Source organism: Triticum urartu, unplaced genomic scaffold (genome assembly GCF_003073215.2).
Source record: "Triticum urartu cultivar G1812 unplaced genomic scaffold, Tu2.1 TuUngrouped_contig_7197, whole genome shotgun sequence".
Taxonomy (NCBI): Eukaryota; Viridiplantae; Streptophyta; class Magnoliopsida; order Poales; family Poaceae; genus Triticum; species Triticum urartu.
The window spans coordinates 3101-17168 of NW_024118021.1; the positions used below are offsets into that span (position 1 = coordinate 3101).

Consider the following 14068-nt stretch of genomic DNA (forward strand, 5'->3'; position numbering starts at 1 on the left):
GCCTACTAAATGTACCACAACTCTGTATGGAGCATCTCCCTCCAAGTTGAGCAAGTTGAGCAATGAAATCCCTTTAGCCTTGCAAAAATAAGTAAATTATTCACTTAATTGTGACAAACCGGACGAAAACGGCAGCAACACGTTCATATAGGGCACCTTTGGCCGATGAGGCTGCCCATGTTGATCCACACGACGGGTTTGTGTGTAAAATGTCCGTGTTGTCACTTTTCTCCAGGAAACACTCACCACGACAAGCACACGAGTTCTGGCCGCATGTGTCGCAACTCTGAGTCCAAAAGGCGAGCCACAAAGGTTTAGCCAGGTGTTGTGAGCGGTTGCCAAGCGAGACCATCCGTCACACATCAAAGAGATCACGACAAATCCACGGACGAGCTGACTAGTACAATCTTGTGATCCCGACCTTACCCATCCTCATAGTTGTTGGCTTGTTGCCACACGGGCTGTCGACGAGAACCGCCTCACACTGCAAATTCCACAAGCCGAATCCATCTCCGAGGCGATCGCCCTAAAGAGGCCAAGCAGTAGTGCCAATCATCGTCCGATCGACCAAGCTGCCAAGATTCTCTCTCTGAAGATTATGCTTTTATTCTTTCTTTCTATTTTTGCAAAAGATTAGTCAAGGTATCCCCAATGCAGACCTCAAAACGCCTTCATCCATTTGAATGTAGTTCTGGACATAGTTTGCCATCAAACATGGTACCCCCGGTCTACGAACCAATCTGGATGACCGAAATCACATAAACCAGACACAAATCGAGGGACTCTGGGAGTTCGAACCGCTGCCACGCATGTGCCTGCCATCCCGGACCTAACCATAAATATTTACCGCACCCGCGACCACCCCTGCGTGAAGCGGCTGCGGCACATTCAGGTCGGTCCGGAGCACCGGCACCGCATTCATGCCGGCCCAGAGCGGGCGCAACCTCTCACTGGACCTGGCATTGACGTAGTGCATCGGTCGAGAGCGCCGCCTGCGCCGCGTCCTGATTTCTGCAATGTTCAATGCCGAAGCGACGTGACTGGAAGGGACAGAACAACTATCTACTGCATTCAAACCGGCTGCCCGTCCGCTCGCTTGCTGAAATTAAACAGGTGCGGCGGTCAAGAAACCCACTCTAGCATCCGTGCCGACACAGTCCGCCGCTTTACCTGACTAACACTCGCTATTTAAATGTGGCCTCGCTCGTCACCATCTGCAGTCCGCTTCCAATCCTGCTCAGTGCACCACCTCTCCGTCGTGCACCACCTTCTCCATCACCGCGAACTCTAGAGCAATGTGGAACAACCTCTCGACGGAGCAGTAGTATGAGGTGGCCAGCATTGCGGGCGGATGATAGAGTCGTCGTGCGCGGAGGATATAGGCAGGCTTGCCAGCAAGCTCGCCGAGGTGACCGATAATGACCCAACAATGGAGGAATACTCTGACAAAGAGGCGATGCCCCTGCACGCGCAACACTTTGACACTGTCATGGCGACACCCCTGCATGGGCGGATGACAGAGTCACCATGGAACAGGCGGAGACGCACTTTGACGCCGTCATGGCGGAGAAGCAGTTGGCGCCGCTGCTAGTGTCGATGTTTTGTAAGGTGCAGGAGGAGCAGCGCTACAACCTCGTCCTCCTCCCGCATCACCGGTTCATGGAGGGGTAGATCTACGGTGAGTTCGTGAGCGAGAAGGCTATGATGGCCATGGCCGGGGAGAACCCGAACTTCATCGAGGTGCAGCGAACGCTCTGGGAGGCTGCACGCAACGCTCGCCTGGTGGCGTCGGACGCGGAGGCGACACTGGCGGTTGCGGACGGGAACCTCGGCAGCTGCTCCATTGGCGCCGCTACAACCACGAGGCAAACCCTTCCACGTCGAACCTCACCTGCACTAGCGACACCTAGCCCGCAGACTCCGACGAGGAATAGTAGGACATGGGAGACGACGGTGTCTCCCGTCCCATATGTGGGCCAGTTCGTGTTCCATTTCTTACTCTTCTTCGCCGGCGACTGCAGCTTCACTTCCCGAGGCTCACGGCCGCGGAACATGGACGCGGGGAACAACAGGAGCTTGAAGAACATGCAAGATTTATACTAGGTTAGGGTCCAGTTGCTTTTGTTTAATGAAATATGTCGAAAACGTGGACCGGTTTAAATAAAAATCATCTGGTTTGCATGAAGATTGTTGGGGTCATGTTGTGGTCATCGGGTGCGGCGCAACCAGGTCAGCGGAGTTGCTACATCTCCACAAGGAGATCTCTGCATGCACGACCAAGCGGCTTCTTCCTCTCCGTTGCGTGCGGTTCTACTCCAAGATATCTGGCGTCAGAGAGATCTTGTTCCTCTGGTTCTAGAGGAATGCTAGAGATCTTTTTATTTTCGTCAAAAGGAAAAAAAAAAGAGTCCTAGAATATAAATGAGGCTTTTTAGCAGTATATAAAAAAATTACTAGATCTTTTAGTTAGCCAACAACCCAGAAAACAACACGGGCAAGCTATAGCAACCGTGCCGTGCGAAGTACTAGTAGATGCGGTCGATGTGTACGCCACATCCCAGAAAGCGGAAGCGTTATGACAACGCGGTTGATGTAGTCGTATGCCTTCGCGACCCTCCTCTCCTCACCCGTGGCCGTGGGAATACATCAGCGGCCACAAACAGCGGTCGCCGCATCTGACGAGGGAGAAGCTCCCTGATGGGTGATCGGAATCGGAAGGGGGGACGGACGATGGTTGTGCCGCGCGGGCGATCGATCGAGGTCATGGTGGACGCAGCCGAGGAGATCGATGAGACGGCTGATCCATCGAGGTGGACGCAGCCGACGAGATGAGACAGCCGAGAACGATGGATGAGATCCTCGATCGGCCTTCTCATGTCATCCATCCTTCTAATTCCCTACTAGGTTTGGATCTTCTTATCGTTCCTCTTCTCTCATGGTGTTTATGGTTGGAGTTTTCGTCGATTTTTCGGAAATTTTGGTTGGGATCCCCCTGTTTCTTCCGGCCGGGGAAGGTTGCTGACAGCCAAATTAACCTCACAATACACCAGTACAAAAACAGAATAAAGCAAGACCAAATCCATGTTTTTGGTTCCTACTCGTAGCATTTGTTTACAGAATCCGGCTGCCAAATCATCCGTTTGGTCTCAAACACTTCCAGCTGGGCTGGCGCGGTATTCAGCCAAATCTTCTATTTTGGTCTCATACGCACGCACACTTCCAGCGCTCCTATCCAAAAAATTACACTTCCAGCGCAGTTTTTCATCTTACAAAAAAGATCAGGTGTTTTGCACCGCCAAATCTTTCGTTTGGTTTCTTACGCGCAGTTTACCAACCAGTGTTTTGCACCGTCAAAAAATACCCATTGCTCTCGTCACTTCCATGCATGCTACTGAATTCCCAAAAACGTTGCTTCAGCCTCCTTGCTTGCAATCTCCTTGGCTGCCTCCACCACCACCAGTCTCCTTGCTTCCTGCAAAATATGTCAAACCAATGCATGTAAAGCAGATCCTCCGAGAAATTCATCTAGAGTATTTATAACCATATACAGATCAAACAAGCTTTATGATTGATTGATTGATTTATTTAAAATTTTGGAACAAAGGACACCCCGGATTGGGTTAAACAAAAGGTTGTGGTCTCACTGGACTTTGCAAAGGCTAGACCCGAGCCATGTCAAGTGCATCATAATCTCCTACTACTAGCTAGTTAGCTGGGCAGAGTTTACAGCAGCAGGCACAACTAGCTCACTTGACCAAAAGGTGCCCTGCTCACAAGTCACAGCATGATGCCTGGTTGTCCGCCTGATTCTACTCTCTGGACATACCACCACTGCTTCAAATGCCAGGAACATTTATTGAGAATGTACTAGGTCAGGACATTTGACATGGAGGCACTGAACTCTTTGTCCCTGCTAATGATTTGAGATATATTCATGCAGCAACAATTTATTCACCATGCTACAAAGTACTCCTACAAACCAGTTTCCATTGTCTGCATTGCATGGTATGGCCATGGACCTATATATGGTCAGACTACACAAGACTAAAAATTAGCAATTTCTGCTGTGAACACCAACTGGCCATGGACCTATGGGGAGACTGTAGGAAGCCAATGTTTGACCCAACAGACCAGCTCTACTCTGGCCACATACGCCTTTCAGAAACCACATGGTGTGGTATGAGCTAAGTAGCACCCAACACAAGACCATGTAAGCATGTCGTAGCAGCACAATGAAAAATAAAAACATGCATGACGAGAGAAAGGAGTTTAAATCTAAACAGGAAAGGCAACATACATGGTTGGCCCACGGTGTTGTAGATCAACGTCCAGGCATCAGGGCACCACTGCTCGAACTTGCGCAAAACAGCACTTTGGCTACCCCCAAGGTGCGTCTGCAGTTAACCAAATGGTTAATCAATATTAACACCTTGTTTGGCATGCAAGCTAGATGGAGAATTAGTTACCTTAATGTAGTGAGGGTACGTGGAGAAATGCTTCCATAGGTTCCTCACGAGCCTGACAAGATCATTTGGATAGTCAATATCACAGTTCCATATGTATTCCCTGATCTTGTTGGCCGCAGCTCTACCCTCGGCTCCTTGAAGTTTCAGCGCCGCCTTCCTTTTGTTGTTATCTATGTTCGCTCTTTCCATCATTTCTTTTAGTGTTTTCAGCTCCTGACACATGTCATCTTCAGACTCATTTCTTGGCCATCTTATTCCACAAGCATTAAGAGCCGCACTACAATCTCGAGTTGATGAGAATATGTCAATGAGATACTTGCTCTTGTCTTCATCATCCCACTCAATGGGATAAAACTTGGCAACTTTTGCCAAATTTTTGCCAATGAAGTCAGGACCATGTTTCTCAATGAAATCACAGTACGCCCTGGTCCCTGTGTGCATTTGTATCAAAACGTCGGCTGTCATAATTTTCTTTATCTCCGCACATAGTTTCACATATAGTTTTTCCATATACTTTTGAGTCTTATCCCTGAGATCCTCAACTGCGAATTAGTGGAGTTGGTGAATCAGACAGATGTGGCCAGGAGCGATAAATTAAATTAGACAATAACAAGTTGATATTAAGAAACACTCTTAGCGGATAATTTTGTATGCAACCTATAAAAAACATAAAGGTCAAATATGTTAATGTTGAAGTTTTAAAATTTTGGGTGCACATACTTGTATTCACCATCTACATGCAAGATCAATTTTCCTATATTTCCGGAACTTAAAAATGTCTTCTTTTTCCAAAAGAAAATCCTATCTGATTCAGATGGTCCTACGAACATATGCACATTTTCGTGTAAGCAAATATGCAACATTATATCTAAATTAAAATATGCTTATAAATAACCTCCACAAAACAAAATTTTGCACAACATAACCCAATATTTTTTTATTTGTAGAATAAAATTATAGTGTTTGTATAGATTTTAGAGACGCACTATCTTAGGAGAGTGCAAAAAAGAAATTACCATCATCGAAGAATACTTTAAGTTGAGGTTGACCATTCACAGTCTTCAGATATAGGTTGTCAACTGTAAGGTCTTTCGGACACATCTTACGTCTAATCATCTTGTCCAAGATATCAAGTAGATCTCTGTGAAACAGTATCTCAGTTAGTGTGCAGTGGAAGTAAAAACATTATATTAGTTATTGTGCAGTGGAAATAAAATATTAGTACAAACTAGCAGATCGCCGGTGCGTTACTCCGAAATTTTTTCGTTCTTGCATGCATTGTCTAAATGGTTGTGTTGTTGGTACTTATTTTTTTCTCAAAAAGAATAATCCCAAATTTTGGGCAAAAGAGAATATATTTCCAAAATATAGGATCAATTAATCATAAGATTGTGATATATATGTCTATTACATAGGTTGGATAGTGATCACAATAATTACCAGTGATTTAAAGCGTAATAAAAGGTGATTATATACATGTGTAACGTGGTCCATTCTACAACCACCCCTTGAGAATTGTAGATGAAATATTCTACAACCAACCCTCCTAGATCAGCCAAACCCACTCAAAAGTAACAAATACTGCAGGAGCAAACCCCACCGCCCTAAACTAAAAGAAAAAACGCCGCACTAGACCCATCTTCCCAGCATTGTGCCCCTATCACCCCAAGGCCACCGCGCCGCCACACCCTCCCCTCCCCATCGCACCTCATCGCCATAGTTTTGCATCAGCCTTATCTACCCTCCAATCCAATCCACCTTCCCGTGCAGCCACATAGGAACCGCGGCGCCGCCACACCTAGCCTCGACCAGCCACCCCGCGCCGCCACCTTCTCCTCGGTCAAAGGCAGCCAAGGATGTTCGACTACGGCACTGCTTCGGCTAGAGGAGGTCTTCCACCTTGGTATGGTCAGAAAGGTCCATTAGGCGAGTCCCCCTCCTCTGCTCTCCTCGGCAGGCTGGTGATCATCAAGCACACGGACGCCCATGCACAACTTTTAAATTCGCTCCACACACGATGACGTCCCCTAACTGATGTCCATGGCCACAGCTAGCAGGGCGGAGTGTGGAGCAGGATCACTCTCCTACCACATGTTGCAACAACCACCATCTACAATGAGAATGCTCCGCAGATTGTCGATGTTTGATTTTCTATCCCTGTTTATTTTTGTGTAGTTTCTGCTTTGCGAGAAGTTCACATATTTTGTTGCAGGAGGTCTGCTAGTTGCCTCATGATGGTTCATTTTTTGCCAAGCCAATTTGCTAGTTCACCTCCAAGGCTCCACCCCCATCCCGCGGCAGTTGACACGTGGACAGTTAGTTCTCAACCCTGTCGTCATATCATTAGCGACATTCCACACATTTGGAAATAAAAACATTCGTCAAAGAGTTGCAAAAATTAGTGATACAGATGAGAAGTTAATTTCTCAGCTTGTGGGAAGCTTGTCGTTTGTCGAGAAGTTCACTTCCTCACACAAGGAGTACTTATGAATCGGGAAGTTCTGTTCATTCGTTCGGGAAGTTCACAAAAATGTTGGGAAAAATATTTTTTGTTCGGCAATTCACGTTGTTCATGCTGAAGTTGGCCTTATACTATGTGAGAAGTTAGTTAACTTTCGGCAATCTAGTTATTCATAGGGACAGTTCACATGTTCATTGGGGGTTCACCCAAAAATAACACTCGAATCTAACCATTTTTTAAACTTCTCTTAAATCGCAAGGAATTTGAATGAAGTGTTCCATACAAAAAGAAAAGTTACATCTAGTAAATATCTTTCCAACGGTATTTTGTTTGCATCATTTCGATAAGTGGTTTGATCATTTTGATAAAAATGCGCTCCATGTCATTTGATATGAATTGCACAATTTTTAGAACTGCTCTTGAACCTTAAATTTTGAAAAATATGCTGCATGAAAAAGTTGCGCCTAATCAATATCTTTCTAACGGTATTCACTTGCATAATTCCAAAATATGGTTTGAAAATTTCTTGTTAAACAGAAACAAAGGGCTGGTTGTACAACAACCAGTTGTATATAGATGTAATGGTTTGTGGGAATGACATAAATGATATAACGTTGGGAATAAATCGATTAGGCGCAATTTTCATGTAGAATGTTTTTTCAAATTCGTTACGGCCTAATAGCAGTTTGAAAACTGTGTCACGCCACTAAACCGTGTGCCTCACATCGCTATTGTTGCCTCCCTTTGCGCCATGCAGGTTCCGCTCCGCATATGGATGAGGTGAGATGGATGATGGCATATGCTGGTTCGGTGGGTTTCTAGTTGTAGAGTATGTCTAAAGAATGGTTGTAGAATATATCCAGCCCATATATATATATAATAGTTACGGTAACGATTCTTAGTAATTTAAGACATAAATACCCACTATATATAGCAGTATATATGTTTTAGATAATAATACGCCAATTGTTAGTAATTCAAAACATAGTAACGATCGAAGTGAATGGACCGTCGCCAACCCAGATCCTATTATAAGATTGAAGGTGTGATTCTGCTGAAAATACTTACAGTGTGATTCTGCTGAAAACAGGGGTGAATTTTCCATCCATATTTAAAATCCTGTTCTCTTCAATCTTGTTCTTTTCACCATGCTTGAGCCATCCATTTAAGGTACCATCAAAAGAGCTGGTGGATATTATAAGACGATAATCTGGGTGCAACTTGTAGATATTCTGCAACACCACCACATTTGGGTGCCTCCAGGTGCTCATCAGTCGGAGCGAAGAAAGAACTTTGTGTTTGTCTTTAGCATCATACCACTTCAAGAGGCAATCAGTGGTGAAACTCCCTACAGTGTAGGTTCCTCTGAAGAAGGCAGTAGGCACCTCATGAAAATCAGAAACGAAGTCTTTTTTCTTCCCTAGCTTAATGGCCTTGACAGAGCAGCTGCGGTTTGTGTTGTCATAAGAAAAATACCGCGAGTAGAGTGGAAGGTCCGGTTTGTTCAACCTGGATTCGAAATGTTTGTAGTGAGGTATGAGATTGTATTTTTAAACTAATAGGAATATACAGGAAACATTGTATTTTTAAACTAATAGGAATATACAGGAATCTGCATGAGAAATATCTAGTGTTTAGATGATATCATGCTACGAACTCAGAATTTGACAACAAAGGAGATATGATAAAAAAAATTTGCATCATGCTTCAGCCGATAAAAAGAAGTGGGAGTTCAACATATATTTCATAGAAACATGTAAAAAATGCGTACATGACTGACACTTGAATCCTTGTGCATTTACAAGGACAATGAGAAAAAAAACATTACCCAATGAGAAACGTCGTGGGTGGACTGTCCAACAGAGAAACACGATAATTATCAGCCAATTCATCATTTGTCTGAGTGTTTATATGTCTTTGCCTCTTGAAAGGAAGTTCCGTATCGTGTTCGACACGTCGCTTTAGCTCTCCAACATCGGCATCAGATTGTACCACCACATCATAATCATTGCCACACCATTTCACTTGAACAGTAGTTGTCTTGACGGGCACATGCTCTTCCAGCATATCTGTATCAGTGGATGATGCCATGTCTGCAATGTGTAGAGTAGAATATAAAGGTAGCATATCAGAGGATGTGTGTGTGTGTGTGTGTCTTTAATGCTGATTTGCATGCCAACATCCCTAAAAATAAATAGACATGGAGAGATGGGCGTGTGTGTGTTTAATGCGGAACGCGCATGCCAACAAAGGAAAATGAAGTGTTACTAGTACTAGTACTCCTACCACTGCTAGTAGTAAATGTGAAACCACACTGCCCATTCACGGTCAGCTTACTGTGCCCTCCAATTAATTCAAGCATTGAATAATCTGAAGCAACAACAAGTTTTCGCATGTTCCTCCCCATTAGTCAGGCTTCGTAACTAGTAGTTGAAAAGGTACTCCGGTACAGCAAGTGAAGCACAAACACAAACCTAGGCTAAACAAGTTTTGTCGTTTGAGATCTGTAGCAAAATTGGCTTCAGAGTTCACAAATCGCAAGCCCCAAATCACATGCATTCCCGGTAAATTAGCAAGCCGGACATCGAATAGGACCACGCCAACCTCCAGGCAGGGATTATTATACCTGAGAATTGCCGAAAGTCGGTGGCCTAGCTGCCGTCGTCCTCACCGGTCCCGATACAGCCCCGTCACCTAGCTAGGGTTACACACAAAGTGAAGCGAATGGAAGATCCAGCAAGTGTAGAGGAGGAGCAAAGGCCGTGATGCCCTACCTCGATGTTCCAGCGACTGCCGCCGCCGCCGCTGCCGACGACGACGCCGCCGCCGACGAACTTGGGAGCCGGTCTGTTCCTGATAGGCTGCGTATGCTGCTCCAAATCAGTCGAGGAGTGATGATCGGCACGTGCAGACCGGGTGAGAGAGTAGGGGCAGCTTACCCGGAGGCGCCAGGGACCAATGCCGCCTCCGCCGCCGCCGCCGCCGCCGAGATTCCGGGAGCCCTCTTCGCTCCGTAGTCTGAACGGTGGTGAGCGAGGTGTGGCTGTGTGCTCGTGGATTTTGTTTGGTCCTTGGCGTTGGGGGGAGCCCAGCCCGGCCCACCGCTGTCGGGGCTCCATGCACACGTCCCCCCTCAATCGACGGTGTGGATCGCGTGTCTTGCGTTTGTTCGCTCGCTTCTTGTTGTTTTTTCATTCTTTCTGTTGTGGGTTCTGTGTCTCGGTTTTCTGTTTGGTTCTTCTCTTTTTATTTATTTATAATTATTTTATTACTTTTATTTTTCGGTTTTCCTTTCTTTTTTCTTTTTATTTTTCAGGTTTATTTTTCCTTTTTTTTGCTTTTCCCCTTCTTGTAGATTTATATACTATAATCATTCTTTTCAATATTCCTTCCATCACATAAACCAATTACAAGTATATCAGTTGTGATAACATATTATACATATATCGGTTGTAACAACATCTTGTATTATGTAACGGAGGGATATAATATAACATGAAAATTTTCCCCTAAAAACAAATATAATATGAACATGTTTTTATAAATAGTGAACTTTTTTAGTGTATGAAGATTTTTTTTAATATATGATGAAAACTTTTCAATGCAAAACGATTTTTTCCTAATGCAGGATGAACTATTTTTAATATACATGAACATTTTCGTGTGTATTTTTTTAATGGAGAGAGTATCACATGCAAAGAAGTTTTGGTGCAAACTGATGAAAACCACATGGAAATGATGTCTTGAAGTTTCAGACAAACCTCAAGAAAACTACAGAATTTGAGAGTATGGTGTTCTATTGCCATGCGAAATTCCCAAATTCAGAAAAGTTATCATTTATGATATACGAAAAAAGTAAAATCAGCATTGAATTGTGTCGAACAATAAACATCGCTAGTCATTGTTGAATTTGTTCTTTCCATAGCTTGTAAATGGTAATGTGTTTTAACTTGTAATTTCGTATGGCAATGAAACATCACCCTCTTAACATCGAGTATATTTTTAGATTTTTTTAACTTACAAACATGGGTTCGACGAAGTTCTCTGAAACTTGATTTTCATGTGATATTCTCTCTATTTTAATGTACGGCGAACTTTAAAAAAATCAGTGTATATTAAAAGTATGTTCTGAAGCAAATATGCCCTAGAGGCAATAATAAAGTTATTATTTATTTCCTTATTTCATCATAAATGTTTATTATTCATGCTAGAATTGTATTAACTGGAAACTTAGTACATGTGTTACATAGACAAACAGAGTGTCACTAGTATGCCTCTACTTGACTAGCTCGTTGAATCAAAGATGGTTAAGTTTTCTAGCCATAGACATGAGTTGTCATTCGATTAACGGGATCACATCATTAGAGAATGATGTGATTGACTTGACCCATTCTGTTAGCTTAGCACTTGATCGTTTAGTATATTGCTATTGCTTTTTTCATGACTTATACATGTTCCTATGACTATGAGATTATGCAACTCCCAAATACCGGAGGAACACTTTGTGTGCTACCAAACGTCACAACGTAACTGGGTGATTATAAAGGTGCTAGAGGTGTCTCCGATGGTGTTCGTGGAGTTGGCATAGATCAAGAATAGGATTTGTCATTCCGATTGTCGGAGAGGTATCTCTGGGCCCTCTCGGTAATGCACATCACTATAAGCCTTGCAAGCAATGTGACTTGAAAGTGCAATCTTGCTCTTAAAGATTATTTTTGATATTGATGACAAATTTACATATAGGAGACTAACCGTGTTTGCTACGTATATACACAGGTTGTTAGTTCTCTGTTTTCTTCTAATGTGCATCATGATCACATCATATGAGATATTACTCAAGCAAATTATCAATGAGGAAAGGAGCAAACAAAGATGAAGCATTGTGCTCTTTTATATTTCTTGAGTAATAGGAATCCCGCACTATTAAGAGGGGATCCGAGGTATAGGTTCAAGGCTTGCTCATATTTTGTATCACAAGAACTTTTTCTCAAAGGACCAAAAATCCCTAGCAAAACCCCTTAGCCAAAACCTACTACTGTGTCTCTACACAAGTACCTTGCCGGATCATCCGGACGGGGTCCCAAATCATCCGAGCTAAGCCCGGATCGTCCGGACCTTACTCCGGATCATCCGGGGTAATGTACGCCCTCCATCACAGAACCATGGTGACTGAAGCCGGATGGTCCGGATCCTGTCCCGGATCATCCGGGTTGTGCCCGGATCATCCGGATCCTATCCCAGATCATCCGGGTAATCTTGCCCCTATTTTCACAGAACCTTGGTGGATGTAGCCGGATCATCCAGCCAGTCATCCGGATCATCCGGGCTCCTCGCAGCTCTTCTACTGCCACTTACATCCGGGCCTTCAGCCAGATCATCCGGGCCTTTAGCCAGATATCCGGATGGTCTTCCGGATCATCCGGGCAGGTCAATCTCTGTCTAAACGGCTCTAATTCTCTTGTGGTATAAATAGTCCCTTACCTCTTCGAGATAAGGTTGAACACTTCACTCAAACACACCTCAAGAACACCACTGCTCCCTCTCCCTTGCTCACACACTAAATCTTAGATCCCGTTTTGATTCTTGTGAGTTTCGAAGAGTTGTTCCAATCAAAAGAAAGATCTTTGCCCTCTCCTTGTGACCGAAGCAAATCGTGAGTTGAGCAAGTTTTGAGCTTTTCCCTTTGGATCTTGTTACTCTTGGAGGTTGGAGACTCCTAGGCGGTAGGAGGCTTTCGGAGAGGAATCGACCTTTGTGATTAACCCGGATTAGTTTGTGAGGGTTTGGAGACCACCCCAAGGTCTACCACTAGTGGTTGAGAAACGCCTCCGTGGTGTTGTCTCAAAGGGAGAATAGGGTGAGCCTTCGTGGCGTTGGTGTGCCTTCGTGGTAACATCCACCTCTCTAACGGCGACGTAGCTTCCCTCCAAGGAAGTGAACATCGGCATACATCCTCGTCTCCCGGAGTTGCGGTTATTCCTAACCCTAACTCTCTACTTGTGGTTACTTGTCTCTTGCACTTACTTATATCATATTGTGTTTGCTTACTTACATACTTGTGTTACTTGCATAGCACTTAGTACCACACTTGCAATTGTTAGGCCCACTTTCATATTCCGCATTATTGCCTAAAATTGCTAAGCCATAAATAAAATTTTGTAATTGTACCTATTCACCCCCCTCTAGGTCCATCTCGATCCTTTCAATTGGTATCAGAGCCTCGTGCTCTATTCTTGTGGCTTAACCGCCCTAGAGCGAGATGAATCCTGATGGGACTCCCCTTGTTGTAGATCCGAAGGATAAAGGTAAGGCTTCTTCTGAAGTCAAGGCCTTTACTTATGAGGATCTGGAACGGGCCCTTTCTAAGCAAAATGAGGAGCATGATGCTTCTCTTGAGGCCTTGGTCCAAATGAGGATAGCCATGTTGTCCACGGTGCTTGCACCACTTTCGGGTGGTGCGGCTCCGAGGCCAACTGTGCCTACTCCGTCACTTGGTCAACAACCTCCTAGCAATGAACACTCCAGTGTTCCTTGGCTTTATGCAAGACCCCAAGTTGAGAAACCGAAATATAACCCTCAAGGCAAACCTCCTTTACTTGATGCCGCTTCTGATTTTGCCTTGTGGAGGGTTGCTATGCAGGATCATCTTCGATATGGAAATGATGAGATGCTGGAGATCTTGGAGTATGGTTACCATGTGGTTGATCCAAAGAATCCTACACCAAGAGAAATTTATGACAAGAATCTCAGTGACACTGCAACCATGTGTATAAGGAGAGGTATGGTTGAAAAGCAAAGGAGACCTTTCATACACATCACAAGTGCCAAGGAACTATGGGAAAGTATTATAAGATCCAAGACCGGTACCTCCACCCTCGAGAGTGCTCAATATGAAATTGCCAAGGGGCAATTGCAAAACTTTTGTATGGAGAAAGGTGAAACTCCCAATCAACTCCTTGAGCGTCTCATGACTCTCACCGCAGATACTGAGTCATGTGAGTGTGATAAGACACAAGATGGATTCAACATGACTAAGAGATTCCTTGTGGACAAGTTGCTCCATGCTCTTGCTCCATATCACCATCAAATGGTATGGGACATAAGACAACACCATGCCTTCAAGGAAATGACTACAAATGAC

At 44.3% G+C, this 14068-nt stretch overlaps 1 protein-coding gene and 1 long non-coding RNA gene across 6 annotated transcripts; one reads left to right on the plus strand and one right to left on the minus strand.

Annotated features, from left to right (window-relative positions):
* Positions 1-2620: 2620 nt before the first annotated feature.
* LOC125531476 lies at positions 2621-7819 on the plus strand. Its single transcript, XR_007293254.1, has 2 exons — positions 2621-2904; positions 7685-7819. It is a non-coding gene; the product is annotated as an uncharacterized LOC125531476 (long non-coding RNA).
* On the minus strand, positions 3071-9998 carry LOC125531475. 5 transcript variants are annotated; one of them, XM_048695870.1, is made up of 9 exons: positions 9867-9998; positions 9702-9797; positions 9554-9621; positions 8756-9020; positions 7996-8436; positions 5483-5607; positions 4467-5008; positions 4298-4394; positions 3071-3472 (listed from the first exon to the last, which is right to left on the minus strand). In XM_048695870.1, coding segments are annotated over exons 4-9 (1470 nt in total). In that variant the 5' UTR covers positions 9019-9020; positions 9554-9621; positions 9702-9797; positions 9867-9998; the 3' UTR covers positions 3071-3470. The 5 variants fall into 5 exon arrangements, with proteins under 5 accessions (XP_048551827.1, XP_048551825.1, XP_048551826.1 ...); XM_048695868.1 differs by having other exon boundaries at positions 9554-9625; XM_048695869.1 differs by having other exon boundaries at positions 9702-9788; positions 9867-9997.
* Positions 9999-14068: the final 4070 nt, after the last annotated feature.

What these genes read in the sequence shown, in the direction of transcription:
- LOC125531475 (XM_048695870.1), bottom strand. Translation starts at nt 9,018, where the DNA reads ATGGCATCATCCACTGATACAGATATGCTGGAAGAGCATGTGCCCGTC. An exon ending in CCCACGACGTTTCTCATTGG is followed by an intron (nt 8,437 to 8,755) that starts GTAATGTTTTTT and finishes TTTCGAATCCAG; the next exon opens with GTTGAACAAACCGGACCTTC. An exon ending in TAAAGTATTCTTCGATGATG is followed by an intron (nt 5,009 to 5,482) that starts GTAATTTCTTTT and finishes ACTAATTCGCAG; the next exon opens with TTGAGGATCTCAGGGATAAG.